The 14,388-nt window shown below is 41.7% G+C and overlaps 1 protein-coding gene across 2 annotated transcripts in view; it reads left to right on the forward strand.

Moving 5' to 3' along the window:
• Positions 1 to 14,388, forward strand: part of TFCP2L1 (transcription factor CP2 like 1) — a 38,097-nt gene that overhangs the window by 16,483 nt on the left and 7,226 nt on the right. Inside the window, exons 3-13 of one of the 2 annotated variants that reach the window (XM_069781016.1) lie at positions 2,599 to 2,675; positions 4,292 to 4,397; positions 4,668 to 4,774; positions 5,372 to 5,524; positions 6,414 to 6,524; positions 8,269 to 8,360; positions 9,781 to 9,829; positions 9,926 to 10,019; positions 10,908 to 10,998; positions 11,678 to 11,778; positions 12,784 to 12,926. In XM_069781016.1, the coding sequence (XP_069637117.1) occupies positions 2,599 to 2,675; positions 4,292 to 4,397; positions 4,668 to 4,774; positions 5,372 to 5,524; positions 6,414 to 6,524; positions 8,269 to 8,360; positions 9,781 to 9,829; positions 9,926 to 10,019; positions 10,908 to 10,998; positions 11,678 to 11,778; positions 12,784 to 12,926 (1,124 nt within the window). Of the gene's footprint in view, positions 1 to 2,598; positions 2,676 to 3,685; positions 3,853 to 4,291; positions 4,398 to 4,667; positions 4,775 to 5,371; positions 5,525 to 6,413; positions 6,525 to 8,268; positions 8,361 to 9,780; positions 9,830 to 9,925; positions 10,020 to 10,907; positions 10,999 to 11,677; positions 11,779 to 12,783; positions 12,927 to 14,388 lie in introns of those variants that run through there. The other variant, XM_069781017.1, reaches the window with a different exon arrangement.

Here is a 14,388-nt window from a genome sequence, read left to right on the forward strand (position 1 = left end):
TTTCATCAAAGCATTTTATTTCCTCTTTGGCTTTCCATTTAATATTAACTCTGTCTCCACTACAGTCTCTTTTTTTACCAGTGGGCAGAATCTGTTTCTAACTTCATCCAAGGTGAATTACCCTGTCAGGAGGACATGTGCAGTGCCTGCTGTGTGCAAGGTTGCATTATTGTTCCTATCCCATGCAAGTGGTTGGAAAATGCATGCTGCAGAGTTTTTTGAGTGCTTGATGCTAGTTTGAAAGGAACATGGCCAATGTTTTTATGCCCATTATTTTCTTTTCTCATTGGAATTTCAAATAAGCAAATCGGGCTCACCAAAAAGTAGGAGGGTATCAGTGCACAAAGGTGTCCCAAAAACCTGCTCATTCCTGAGATACTTGCTGAGTGGCTAGCAGTGCTTCTGGTTCTACCATTGCCTTCCTCTATAGCACAGCTCATGCCACTTAATTTCTCTGTCCCTGTTACCCCATCTGAGTACAGTCTTAGATATATTTTACCGTCTCTTGGATGCTCATGGTCTCAAATCCTAAATTAATTTTCTGTAATGATTAATTAGCCTCATATTTGCATGGGAATGAACTGTAAGTGCAAGAGATGCTTGGCTGTGTAAATTTGTTTGAGGCAATGAACTGTATAGCTCGTGAAATGTATCCCCGAACTGAGCCATTGAGCAGCGGAGTACTTCATACAAAGTAGATACACTTGTACAACAGATACAGAGGTACATAGTACAACAGACGTGGCTTTTAGGGAAGTGGTTTAGTGGTGTACTTGGTAGTACTAGGTTAACCGTTGGACTCGATGATCTTAAGGGTCTTTTCCGACCTAAATGATTCTGTGATTCTACGAGAGAAAAATTTGTGAACCTGAGCCTGTTCTTTGTATGCTAATGCAACAGTATTGATTATGTGGGGAGGTATGTACGTCTCTCTAAAAATTGCCAAGTGAACAATATTAATGCGTATCAGTGGGAACATTAGAAAGTCTCTTGAGTTAAAGTGTGGAAGACCTCAATTTCGGGACCGTGGCTTACAAAATCCACTTTTGTTGTCCGGCAATCTTCAAAGGAAGGTCACTGTTGTCATTTTGGTTTACTTATGCGCAGAGATGGGTTAATACCTATGCACGTTTCCAGTGCTTAATTTGGTACTTCAGAAGTTTTATTCTCCCCGCCCCCCCCCGCCCCGCCCTCAGCCACTTGCTGGATTCAAGGGTCGTTTCCTGTTCGCGGAACTCCTGTTGACATCAGTAGGAGTGTTGTGCAAACATTTGGGGCTTTAATATGGCCTCTCTTGTCCTTTCTTTTTTTTTTTTTCTTTTTTTTTCTTTTTTCTGCCAGCCAGCTGAATAAGCACAATGATCCCTGTGCTCTAGTGATATGGTCTGTACTCACACGGGCAACCAGAAGAACTGGGATTCCCAAAAGGGAATCTGCCTGAAACACAGTGCCTTTCTGACACATCTGCTGTCATAAGTCTTCTGTTTCTGGATCCAGATCCAGACATGTAGCATTTTTCGTCTCTGCTGGTTGCAGCTGCTTAGAGGGAGATATATCTGCAGTTTTCTGCAGGGCCAGTTCTGCAGAGATACTAGCTGAGCCAGAAAACCCAAACTAATCTCCTTGGTGCCTGCCTTGTCATACCCTGTACATTTTTCAGTAAAAGGGAGGATGGCAAGATGAACAAGAAAAAGTAGCTATAAAGTATTATACGTGTGCTCCATTAATCCTAATGATCCTGTCCTGCCTCTGTAGCAGCTGTAGGTTTATTGTAAAGAGTTGTTCCTATACAATGAGCTTTTGTGCTGTCTTAGCCATTTGTGCATAAGGTATCAAGACATCAGTCTCCTTTGTCTGCTGTCAGCCTTGGAGGGAGATATTATTTCAAAAACCAGTTAGCTAAATTCTACTAAAGTGGCTAAATTCCTTATGCTGGGGTGGCGTGGGTGGGGTGGCGGCGGTAGCGGCAGTGGGGTGCTGGAGTATGAGTTCTCTTCCCGGAATTGGTCCTTGCATATGCTGTAATACCCATTGCTGCTTCCACACACATATCTGAAGGAGTATTTATGCCCTGGGCAGCCACGTTCAAGGCCTTGTGGAAAAAATCTTATATTTCTGGTTCACCAAAACACGTTACAGGCCTGACTGCTCTCTGAAGAAGGGAAGATTTTGCCCAAGTTGCTATCCTCTGCAGAATAGTGCCTAGACCTGTTGTGCCAGCAGCTCTTCACACAACCATTGCTTCAGCAGAAGGGACAGACAAAGACAGTGCTGTTACAGCCACGTGACACGGGGGGTACAACTGCCTCCAACACCTTGGTGACTTTCTCAAGGGTGACCAGAAAACTGTAGCAGCCCCAGGACACAGACTATGATCGATGCCCTAAGTGAGAGCTTTTAGCTGCCAAAAGAAAAACTTTCCCCTCAGATTTCTGCTGTGCTTTAGTGCCTACTTGATTACTGGGGCAAATGCATTATGTTACCAAAAATGAGCTTTCCCTGATCAAACGTATGCTTTATTAGCCACGTAAATGCCAGCATGACTCTCTCATTGCTACAACATATTAAACACCTTGGAAATGTTTCCTTAAACTCTAGGTCAGTCTTATGAAATCCGTCTACTTGAGAATAGGAAATTGGGAGAGTTTCAAGATTTAAACACAAAATATGTAAAGGTAAGGAGAAATATAGATTTCTTTTCTTCCTGCTACTACGTACAGCCTCTAATGAAGGGCCTGACCTTGCTCACACTGAGACAATGGAAAATACTTTGCCATTGTTTTTAATGGGAGCAAGGCTGATGGAGTTGTTGAGTGCTAGTTTCACGGGACTATGCAGCTTGGCTTTACAGGGCTTCAGGGGAAGCTTTATTCTCTTTGTGATCATGATCCCAGAGTTTCACTGTGAATATTGGGTTCAGGGGAATCCCAAAGTTCAGAGGTGAACATGGTCAAAACTGCTGAGAGGCAGACTTGTCTCCCTTCTTAACCCCAGCAACATGCCTGGGTTGTTACATGTCAAATGGAGGACCCCGGTGTTTACCTCGTTCTGCCATGCAGATTCTGCATAGATCCAGTTTACTTTGGTAATGGGCATAATCATGAACTTACAGAACTTGATTTTTCGTTTGGGGGATTTTTTTTGTTGTTTCCCCCCTCCCAAAACAGTTCAAATTCAAAAACTTTGGTTCGGACCTTGGTTCTGGATCCAACCTTCAAGCCTTCCTCTCCCCAATTCTTGGCTGTTTTGCCTCAGGATTTCTTTTGAGAAATGGGGACTAGTTGCAAAATTTGGATTCCAATCTGGATTTCAAATGTTGTCCAAGTTTAGGCAGTTCCCTATTTGTCTTTTGGCCCATTTCAGGAAGCATGTGATTGGGATTTTCAATGTCATTGGGATCCCAATTTTGCAGGCGTTCCCACTGTGGCTTGCTTGCTTCTTGGAGCTAGGGTTTGATTTGGGCGTTTCTCAGGTTCATTGGCAAAAATTGCTCACTCATTTGATATGGCAGTCCCCAGCAGGAGCATGGACTTGAGAAACTGGGATGTAAGGGGTCATTAACTCATGCAAGTGTAGCACTCTGAATATACAAAAGGATATATTAGTTAGGAGTACTTTGGACTTGTTTGCCCTGGGGATTGCCCTTATTCCAGCCTTTTTTCTCCAGTTATTGATATGGCTGCACCATTGCAGACCAGAGATGAAAATTCTCCTGTTACAGAAGCCTTCCTATTCCACACTTGTTTAACTACACTGGGGCAAATCCAATGGCTGGCTCTTAATGGCTGGAATCAAGTTTAATTCCCATTGACAAGGTGTCTGGGCATGTCAGCTCCACCGGTGCAGGGACAGGTGAGCTGGCTTTCACGTTTGCTAATCAGAGTGGGATATACTGGGGTTGGGGCATGGTACAGACACATTAAATATTATCCCCATGTGAGCCATTTTGGGTGTGGAGGCAGTATAGTGATGCTTATGTGGCATGACACCTAAGATTAGGTGGACATTGCTATAGTGCTTCCAGACCGAATCCCAGAAAGCTGTTCAGGTCTGCGTTATGCAGCGTGGACGTGCCCTGCGAAGGGGGAAGTGTGTTGCTCTCTCACTCAGGGGTCCATTAGGAATTTGATAAACATGGCGATGGGTCTCTTAGGTGGACCCTCTACTCTCCTCATGAATGGGGGTGAGAAACATAACAGATCAGCTTTTGCTTCTACGCTGGAAAACCTAAGTCATGTCAAGAGAAGGGCCTCTGGATCACGTTGTTCATCTTACTATCTTTTCTTAACAGAGCATAATTCGTGTAGTTTTCCATGACCGACGCCTGCAGTACACAGAGCATCAGCAGCTTGAGGGCTGGAGGTGGAGTCGGCCTGGGGACCGCATCCTTGATATAGGTGAGACTATTTCATTATGGTTCCTGTGCAGTGTTTGGAAGCGAGATGCTGAATGATGTATGGAGTGTGTGCATGTGTGTTTAGGTTTTTTATATCCTACTCTCTTGGGAATCCTGTATGTCTTTGGGTGGGAAAGAGATCTAGCACTATAGGTCCCAAATAGATATATCATTGGTGGCTTGGCTTTTCACATGCATCTTGTAATTGTATGGAAATGCTTTCTCTTCTTCAATTTAATATTTTTAAAATTTTAGGGGTTTTCTTCTACAGATATTCCGCTGTCAGTTGGTATCTTGGATCCCAGGGCCAGCCCAACCCAGTTGAACACTGTTGAATTTCTGTGGGATCCATCAAAGAGAGCCTCAGCATTCATTCAGGTAAGAGAGAAGTGATATTCCTGTGGTAAATACAATGGTGAGATATCTTACAAAGACCTGGCGAGTTAAGGTAGCCAGGACATGAAGGAGAGAGAAAAATACTAATGATAATATACAAACTCAAGTGACAATCATGTATAATTAACTTGTAGGATACTTGCTAAACCAACTTGCTAGCTACTTGCTAGCTTTGGAGTGCTACCTGCTACAGCTAGGATCTTCTTTATAAAAAAAAAAAATTGATGTTGCTTTCTAAGCATGGGTTTTGTCTGGCGGAAACTGTTCACAACCTGTTAGTTTTGCTTGCTTTCCTCTTTCATGAGTGTTTCTCATCCCAAACGCCAACCATCTGTTTTTAATCTGTATGTGGGATTTACTTAAGTCAAAGGATGCTTTTCCTGATGCCCGGCTTCTTTCCGGGCTGCTTGTTCTTCTAATTGTTTTGTCCCGAGGAACAGAAATGAAAACATATGAACTCTTCTATCTCTCTTAGTTTCTTGGGAGGACCCAAAACCTCATGTTCAGGCAAAATCTGAAATTCAGATTTGCACAGCTTCCAACTGTCTCCAGAGATGAGCACAGCTTTTGTTTTGCCAGGTACATTGCATCAGCACAGAATTTACTCCACGGAAACATGGAGGAGAGAAAGGGGTGCCCTTCCGGGTGCAAATCGACACCTTTAAGCAGAATGAAAATGGTGAATACACAGAACACTTGCATTCTGCAAGCTGCCAGATCAAAGTGTTCAAGGTATGAGGTAGTTTTGGCTTTATCATCAACATAGATTAAGACACAATAACATGCACAGTTTTTAAATTGTGCGAGAGTGATGCAAATAGCGGAGTAGAACAGACTTTTAACTGGGTATGCCTAAGTTCTTAAACAGGACTCTTGCACGCAAAGTGACATAAACACTGAACTACACAGCATTTCTAGTTAAATTCAAATGATGCAAATGCTGCACCAAGACTTATGCCAGTCCATTGTGCCTTGAACACTATACAAATACTTGAGATATTCAGGGTATCCGCTGTGTTTTGGTACTCCTAGGCAATCAAGACATTATGGCTTCTTTGATTCAATCCTCCGTGTACAATGAGAGTGTATCTTGGATATCTTAAATACCCTTTGCTTGTTGCAGCAGAGTTCCTCTCCATGCTACCTGGAGGAGAGAAAGCTTCAGAGAGAAAGCATCTCTGAAGCTCCTGATCTGGGCATGGCAGACCTGTAGCCACTTAAAAACAAGCTTTTAGTTGGTCTGTTTTCTCAAATGATCTGCTGCTCCAGTTTTGCTCCTGTGAGCAGTGTCTTTCCTTTTCCTGGAGAGATGGTACAAATACTAGTTGAGGTGCATAACTCATGGGGCTCATGGTCTGAAATAGTTGGTATCAGTTCTCAGGAGTGTGGTCAGCCTGTTTTGGAATTGCAGTAGGCATTAATGGGGGATGTTATAGAAACAGCAGAGATGCTTGACTGATTTTTTTTGTCCAGAAAATGCAGATCTGATCTTGTTCCACATGTAGAGTTCCCATAAATCTTAAGGAGACTTTTGTGAACAGATTAGAAAAAAAATCTGTTGGCCTCTGTCTCCAAACTTGTAATACTTCGCATAAGGGAAAGCTTGTGCTTGTGCTTATAGCCTAAAGGAGCAGACAGAAAACAGAAGACTGACAGGGAAAAAATGGAGAAGAAGACCACCCAAGAGAAGGAGAAGTATCAGCCTTCCTATGAGACAACTATTCTCACAGAGGTAAAGCGTTTTAGACACGTCATACTACTTCAACATGTTGGGAGATAGATTTGAGGGAAAATTCAGTCTAACTGAGCCCTGGAGATTGTCTTGTGGAGACACATATGCCCAGATCTGATTGAAATTGAGAGCAGAGTGAAATTATAAAATGTCTCTCACTGTTGAAGTTTATAAAAGATGCCAAAGTTTCTTATGTTTCACGGTATAAACCAACCTTTAGCAGCCTAGATTTAAAAGAAATGTTTTCGCCATCTTCTGCCGTGCTCCCAGACATTTGTCATGACGCTCAGATGCCAGCTGTATGAGGTATTTTCTTCAGAACTGACTGGCAAAAGCTTATGTTGGAGATGGGGCACTTGAACAGATTAATAGGCTGATTAAATTATTAGTCTGGTTTTCTGTGAATGTGCTTATGAAGCTACTATTACATACAAGATCTCAGAAGATTCTGGCTTGTACTCTAGGAATATCTTGTATGTCTTCTATTCTGATGCATCTGGTGTAGAGATGTATGTGTTTCTACCCCTCCATGCCATTACTAAAATGTACATATAAGCTTACCCCAGGCTGCAGGATTACTAAGCAACAGGACTCAAGACTGGTTTAAAAGTGCTGTTCCATCTCCCTATGGGAATGTCTTGTTGTTTGATTTAGTTCTTGTTTTTCTGAAGTGGCTTGCTGGACTTCTAAAAATGAGGGGTTTTTCTTAATTTAAATAAACTTCCTGTTTGTGAGATCCAGTCCCTCCCACTCAATTTTCCTCACATTGCCAGGAGTGACCAGCATGTTTTCTAATTCAACGTGGTGGTTGTTAACGAGGCTTTTGTGTACACAGACCTAATTCTACTGAGTTGGCAGATCCCAAACTCTCCCTGTGAGCTCTGATGCACTTTGACATATTGCATGGGGAAATGTGGGTTGCCAAAGAGTTAAATATTTGCTAGTGCTTGTGGAGATGATAAAATATTTGCTAGTCTTTGTGAAGATGATAAAACTCCAAAGCTACACTTGTCTCTTTTTTTATTGTTGCAAGCAAGGATACTACAGAGCATTTTCTTGAGCTCTTGGTGGCGAGAGGTCTCACAGGGCTAGATTTCTCCTACAGATTACGGTGGCTTATATTCAGAACAGAGTCACCAATTCTAGCTGGGTTAGTCTGGTTTTACACTACTGTAATGGAATATGGAGTTTGACCTACATTTGTGAAGGCTTTTAGTAGCTTTGTGTCTGTCTGTCTATCTTACATTTTCTCCATGTAATGTCCATTTATAACTCAAGCTCTTTGACTAATAGCCAGAGGTTTTAGCAGGCTGGTTCAAATTCTGCTCTTTCACTGGTATAAACCTGAAGCAATGCCACTGGAGCGTATTTGTCACTCTTGCCTGGATTTAATTAGGGATTTATAATTGAGACCAGGGGTATTTCTGTATCGTTGCTGCCTTCAGTCTGAGTTGACTTACTGGCGTTGCTCTGACTTACAGCTGTGCACACTTTGGCCCAGTGTTATTTGGGGACAGGCTTTGTGAAATGGGAGAAATGTGGAATGCACAACTGGAATCAATCTGGCCCCCTGACAGCCCGCTTGGAGAGCAGCGTAGAAAATCCATGGCCTGTCTCCTCCTCCCAGCAGGAGTGATGAGCTGAAGTTAGTGGCGTGGCAACAGCATGAATGTGGTATGAGAGGAGAATCGAATCCTTTATTTCCATCCTTATGAAAGTATCCCTGCTGCCTTTCTTCCAACAGTGCTCTCCCTGGCCAGATGTGCCTTATCAAATGAACAATGCTCCATCTCCAAGCTACAACAGTTCACCCAACAGCTTCAACCTTGGAGATGGGTATGTAACAAATAAATGCTTTATCTTTCCTGTTGATACGGTAGCCTTTGTGTGCATGTGTTTTGTGTGTCCATGCATTTCATACCCTGGAAGAAGAGGTCAAGGACCACCCTTCCTAGAAAGGGGAGAATATTTCCCACAAAGCCTTTTAAGACCTTCCATCCAGGAATTGCCTGTAACGCAGAGTACTCTTTGTATGTCCTCTGCTTATGTGGTGGCTGGGAGGTGAACATCAGAGGACCACCAGGGCAATTCCTGCCATGAATTTCCTCTCTTACTCTTCTGTGGGGGTCAGAGAACACACCATGCCCTGTACCAGCAATTCCCAGTATCTTCTGACAGGAATGTTAGAGGCTTTCAGCCTTCAGCACCTCTTCAGAGTAGGTATTTCTTCCTTCTTTTCTGTCCTGAGGTGGTTTGGGGTGCTGAATTCCCAGCTGAATGGGAAGAAATCCTGTCCGGGGCAAAACAGCCTGGGTTTTGAGAAGCCGTTCCAGAACAAAGGGCTAACAGGAGGCATGTTTAATTCATCAATATAGCTGTCATAAAGAAACAATTTTAGTGGTCTTGAAACACCCAAGATGACAGCTGATGACAGAAATATACAGCAGGGTCCCTCAGTACTTCTGAGTCCTCCCTGCAACATACTTTCCCCTAGGAATTTGATGTAGGCCTTTCTTTTCCTTCTCTAGGACTCTGCAGCCTTGTCACCTTCCCACAAAGCTTATTAATTAATCAATGTTATATTACAAATTTTCAATGAGCGACCTCAACCTATGAATAAGGACAAACACTGAAATGACAAAAATTGGTGTTAGTAGAGAGATCTGTTGAGCATTTTCTTCCAGTGGTAGATTATTAACTCTTTGGGAAAATCCTTGGCATGTTAAAGTCCTGTCTGTTTTGGGAGGGTTTAGTAGAAATGTAGTTTTGAGTAAGAGTTAAACTGCAATTTACTATGTTTAAGATAACACCGGGGTTGAATTATAAGGTCCTTTATTGAATTTTTGTGAAAAATCGTTATTAGACAGTGGATTTAGTTAGGGGATTTCTGGCTTGTAGAAATTTTGAGTTCAGCCACTCTGTTGGTCACGACTTCCTTGCTTAGATGGTGTCACATTAGTGAGTCACCCATATGGAAAAGCTTGAATGAGGTCAGTAGACTGAGTTTGTCTCTCAGTGTTGAGTAGGACCTCAACTGACCAACAAAAGGCTCAAACAGAGATTTCTTTTTTTCTTTTTTTTCTTCTCTTGGTCCAGATTTTGGACACCTTTTCTAAAGTGATAGAGAGAAGAGCCAAGTTGGTATATAACTTCTGACAGTTGAGTCAGATGGAGGAGGGGGAAGAGGAGGGACACTGCAATGTAAAATTTAAAATAATGTTTTTTTTCTCTTCCAACTTTACATAATTTTTTTTAGCAACAGTTCTCCAACCCACCAAGTGGAGCTCCTGCCTCCCAGCAATGATGTAAGTACTTGAGATCATGTTAATGTGGTGCTTTTCTTTTTTAGGACACTGGTGAACAGTTCATTTCAAGACCTTCTTATTCTTTTTGCAATGTAGCATCTCCTTCCTTCTGCTTCTATTCAAGATGCCCAGCAGTGGCTTCATCGTAATAGGTTCTCTCCATTCTGTAGACTCTTCTCAAGTTTTTCGGGTGAGTTTAAACAGTCTAATTACTTTGTCTTTATTCTCTTTTGTGATTGCAGCTCATGCTTCATACCAATAGCATCTGCTGCTGGCCGCTGTTGATGGGATCACTGGTCTGATCCAGTGTGGTTGTTCTTTTGTTCTTAGATTAGGCAGCATTTGCCAAAACAGTTTGTAGAAATATAGAATAAGTAAAGATGGAAGAGAGTAAGTTAAGATGGAAGGGACTTCTTGAGTTCATTAGGTGCAACTCCCTGCTTGAAGCAAGTCCAGGGCCTTGTGCAGTTGCATTTGAGTATCCCCAAGGTCGGAAATTCCACAGTGTCTCTAAGCAACCTCTTCAAATACTTCACTACTCTCACAGTGAAAAGGTTTTTCCTTATACCTAATCAGTGCTTCCCATCTTCCATCTGCTGCCTCTCATCCTGTCCCTGTGCACCTTTGAGAAGAGTCTGGCTCCATCTGCAGCTCCATCTTCACTGTACCCTCCCATTAGGTAGTTGTACACGGCAGTAGGTTGGTGGAAGGGGGAATTGTTAAAGATATTGAAACCTTGAGGAGCCTCTCTCTGACTTGCAACATGATTAAATAACCTGGTGAATGTGGGAGTTAGAGAAAATTGGGCCATTTAATGGCCAATGTTAAATATCTAGCTTGTCTCTGAGTTGGCTAGAGTATCTTCCAGTGCAGCACTGCTCTTTTGGCAGCTTCTAGCTCTGTTTCATGATGATTGATTTGCAGCATACACCTCTCTGAATTTGCAACTTCTCTAGGCAAATCTGTCTGATTTAGCTTTGTGGATTCTCTCCCCCTGCCCTTTCCTGCTGCCCATACACACAATTTGGAAGCTAAGATTTGCTTAACTTCTGAAAAAACATCAATTTGAAATATGTAGGTGCTGACTTACTGAAGATGTCCAAAGAAGATTTTGTTCAAATCTGTGGCCCTGCTGATGGAATTCGGCTCTTTAATGCAATCAAAGGAAGGTTTGTACTTCTTCCTTCCTATTTTTTTTGTTATGGCAGCATCCCTGGGTAATTTCAGTGTTAACTAGAAGTTAATCCTGGAGCTGTAGCATTTAGACTTCCTTTTAACACTTCAGAGAGGTCATCTCAGAGGCTGGAGATCACAATGGTATTCAAATCCAAGCACAGCTCAGAAATGTTGCCGAAATGAAGCAGCATAATGTGGATCCCCGGTGGTTTATTTGCTACCAGCTGATAGGTTCCATCCACTTCATGTGAGACACGGCCTACAATACCCTGTCTTGCATCTCCATCACTGGTAACGAACAACAAACCAACCAACCAACCCCTGGAGCCTCAAATGACTCTTAAACTTACTTTTATTGCAAGAACATCATAAATTTTACAGCTGGGCAGGGTTCAAATCAGTAAAAGCAGGTATGATGAGCTGCTTGGCAAATGCTGTAAACTGTTTATTCTTATCTGATCCTGAAGAGATTAAGGTGCTCTGCACTGTATCACCACCTCCCAGGGGGCTCTTATAGACCTCCTAAGACATCTAGTCACCAGCATCAAGACTATCCCTTAGTCCGTTATTTATGCACAGCCTGAATGATTCCAGCTGTCATTGTTTGGTAGCTGACTGGAACAGTTTTAGATCTACTAAATAACTCACTACTGTTTTTTCAATAATCCTTAGAAATGTAAGGCCCAAGATGACAATTTATGTCTGTCAAGAACCAGAGCAAAACAGGTCCCATCTCCACCAAAAACGAGAAAACGGAGATGGCAGTCTTTGTGGTAAGTTTTTATGTATGGATTTTGTTAAACACTTATCTGGTGAGAATGCTGCTTTCTGCCTGAGCTCCTGCGTGGGACAGCTTGGTGTCCTGAGTATTTAAAGAGGTCCTGTTTATCCCAGTTCTGCCACTTGGGTTAGTTTCAGGGCTACACATTCCAACTGGTACCGTCTGCCTGGGGAACAGACCCAACTTACAAGCTATCTGCAGAAGGCTGCAGCAAATTCTCTGTTCAGTTCTTAATAGGGACCATAGCATTAAAAACTACCTTCCCATCCACAACTTGCTTTAGATTATGGCTTATTTGAAAATATCCTGGGAAATGGAAGATTGGTATGTCTTAAAGTAAGGTTCTAATTCTTGGAAGTTTGAAGCTTTTGGGGACTCACTGCTCTTAACTATCCTTCATGACATGATGTACGATCAAATGAGAATAGAAATTGTCCTTAGTTCTTGCACATAGTATTAACCAGGCCCAGCTTGTCTACTTGGTTGTTTCTACCATTTGGATTGGATTTAAAAAATAATACTGTCATCTACAGTTATTTGATACATTGTAGTCTTTAGTTTGTGCCTATGGGATCAGTGGGATAACATCTAATAAGATACTACTTTTGTGTAACATAATATCATGTGGTTTACTGTTAATTGGATCTACTTTAAAATGTCAAAATCAGTAAAAGTACATTATCCAAAAATGTTAACATCTTTATGAGAGGATTTTTTTATTGCCCCATGTTGTCATTAGTCCCTGTGTTTTCCTCTGGGCAAAAGTGACGTATACTTTATTTGCCCACTGTATCCAAATACTGGGTGTTTTTCTAGAAATCATCAAGCTGGATATTTGGGTACTGCATTAAAGCTACTAAGCTTGTTTACCTACTGTCAAGATTTTAACCTTGATCTTAAACCCATTTGGTTGTTGATATTGGGCATCTTAGTGTAATCTGTAGTTGCTGTTCTGTAATTACTCTATAATTCTGTAATTACTTTCAACTTGTTGCAGTATATCATGCAATCTTCTTGGAAGAATTGACCACGCTGGAATTAATCGAGAAGATTGCAAACTTGTACAGCATTTCTCCACAGCAGATAAATCGAATCTATCGGCAGGGACCCACAGGAATCCACGTATTAGTGAGCAATGAGGTAAGGGGTTAGTGCAAACTCTGTCAGAGCTGTAACAGTTGTCTGACTGCTTGAAGTTAGAATGACCTTTTAAATTATGGAATGAATCTTCAAGGAAGCTTTGCAAGGTTACTAATCCCAACAAGTTAAAGCAAATACTTAAGCAAATCATTCATGCATACCATTGATTTTGGTGTGATTTTAATATCTTTGCTTTGTAAAAGAGTCTTTTTTTGAAAACAGAACAAAATCGGTCATTTCCTTTTTATGCTGGCTACTTAACCAAATTTTGAAGTGAGGATCTAAAGTGAGAATCTTTAAAATTAAGTAGGAATGTTTCCTAAAAAAGGCAAGTTTGAAAATCTGTAGGGCAATTAATCTTACATCTTGGCTAGTGATTACAGCCACTGAGTCAGAGTCAGTGCTGTGTGAGTGCACACCGTAAATTAATGGACCTCTGCTAGCTGTTTGTGTCCCATTATATGATGGCTTAATTTAGTCCATTCCATTAACTTGCAGGTTAATAGTGAGTTGCCCTTCTTCCTCTTTTCCCCCCCACAAAATTACTTACTCATTCATGCACCAGAATCACTTAAGGAGCTTCATTTTTAAGAAACATTGTTAAAACAAATGAAGCAGAGCATAGGTCTCAACTGGAGCCTAAATCGAAGGCTGAAATGCTTATTCCTAAAGTCTCCTTGCTATTTCAGCCTGATTAAATCTGAAACCTTGATGCTTTATAGATGTAAAGTGCTTGGAGGCAACTCTTGGTAGGGGAATTGCCTGAACCAGCTTGGGTATGAGGCTTTAAGTATTTATTTAAGTCAATTATTAACAATGTCTATTGCTTTTTTTAATAATTTTTTTCTTGTTCTAGTACTATAGTGGCAAGAGTGAGGCACTCTATGAATGTACTTCATGCATCATTAGGCACAGACACACAGACTGGCCAGTGAAGTTTGATTTGCGGGAGCAGGGGGTGGATGTTAAACCCAGAAGAGAATAGGGAGATTAGTCTAAGTTGAAAAGGATATTTGGTGTGAGGACTTACAGCTGGAAAGTGCTCTACTTGAATGATATTCAATAGCTAGGAGAAGGCTTTTGCTTAAAGCTGGATTTTCTGAGCTGATCAGAGAGGTTCTGGTCAGCTCCCTTCTGAAGTTAGGTGTCCAGCATCTGCTTCAGCTGCATGAGACACCTCCTGAGGGTAATTCACCTCCTCTGTCCCACACAGCTTCTCTAAGATGGGAGGAAGCATTGACTAAGGATGAAGCTTAAATGAGCATTTCAGATTGGATCTGAAGTCAGCCGAATCTCTTAACTTGCCTCTTTAGTTAGGGGCCTCGCTAGAACCTGCACGTGTTCTGAAAATCTAGTTGTATCTCATGAATAACTCAAATAGCTTTAGATACTAATCTTGCTTCCCATGGTCTGCCTTGCCTTTCATAGCAGTTTCATTAAGATTCCTGTGCCTCAACAAAAT

Source organism: Haliaeetus albicilla, chromosome 4 (genome assembly GCF_947461875.1).
Source record: "Haliaeetus albicilla chromosome 4, bHalAlb1.1, whole genome shotgun sequence".
Classification (NCBI taxonomy): Eukaryota; Metazoa; Chordata; class Aves; order Accipitriformes; family Accipitridae; genus Haliaeetus; species Haliaeetus albicilla.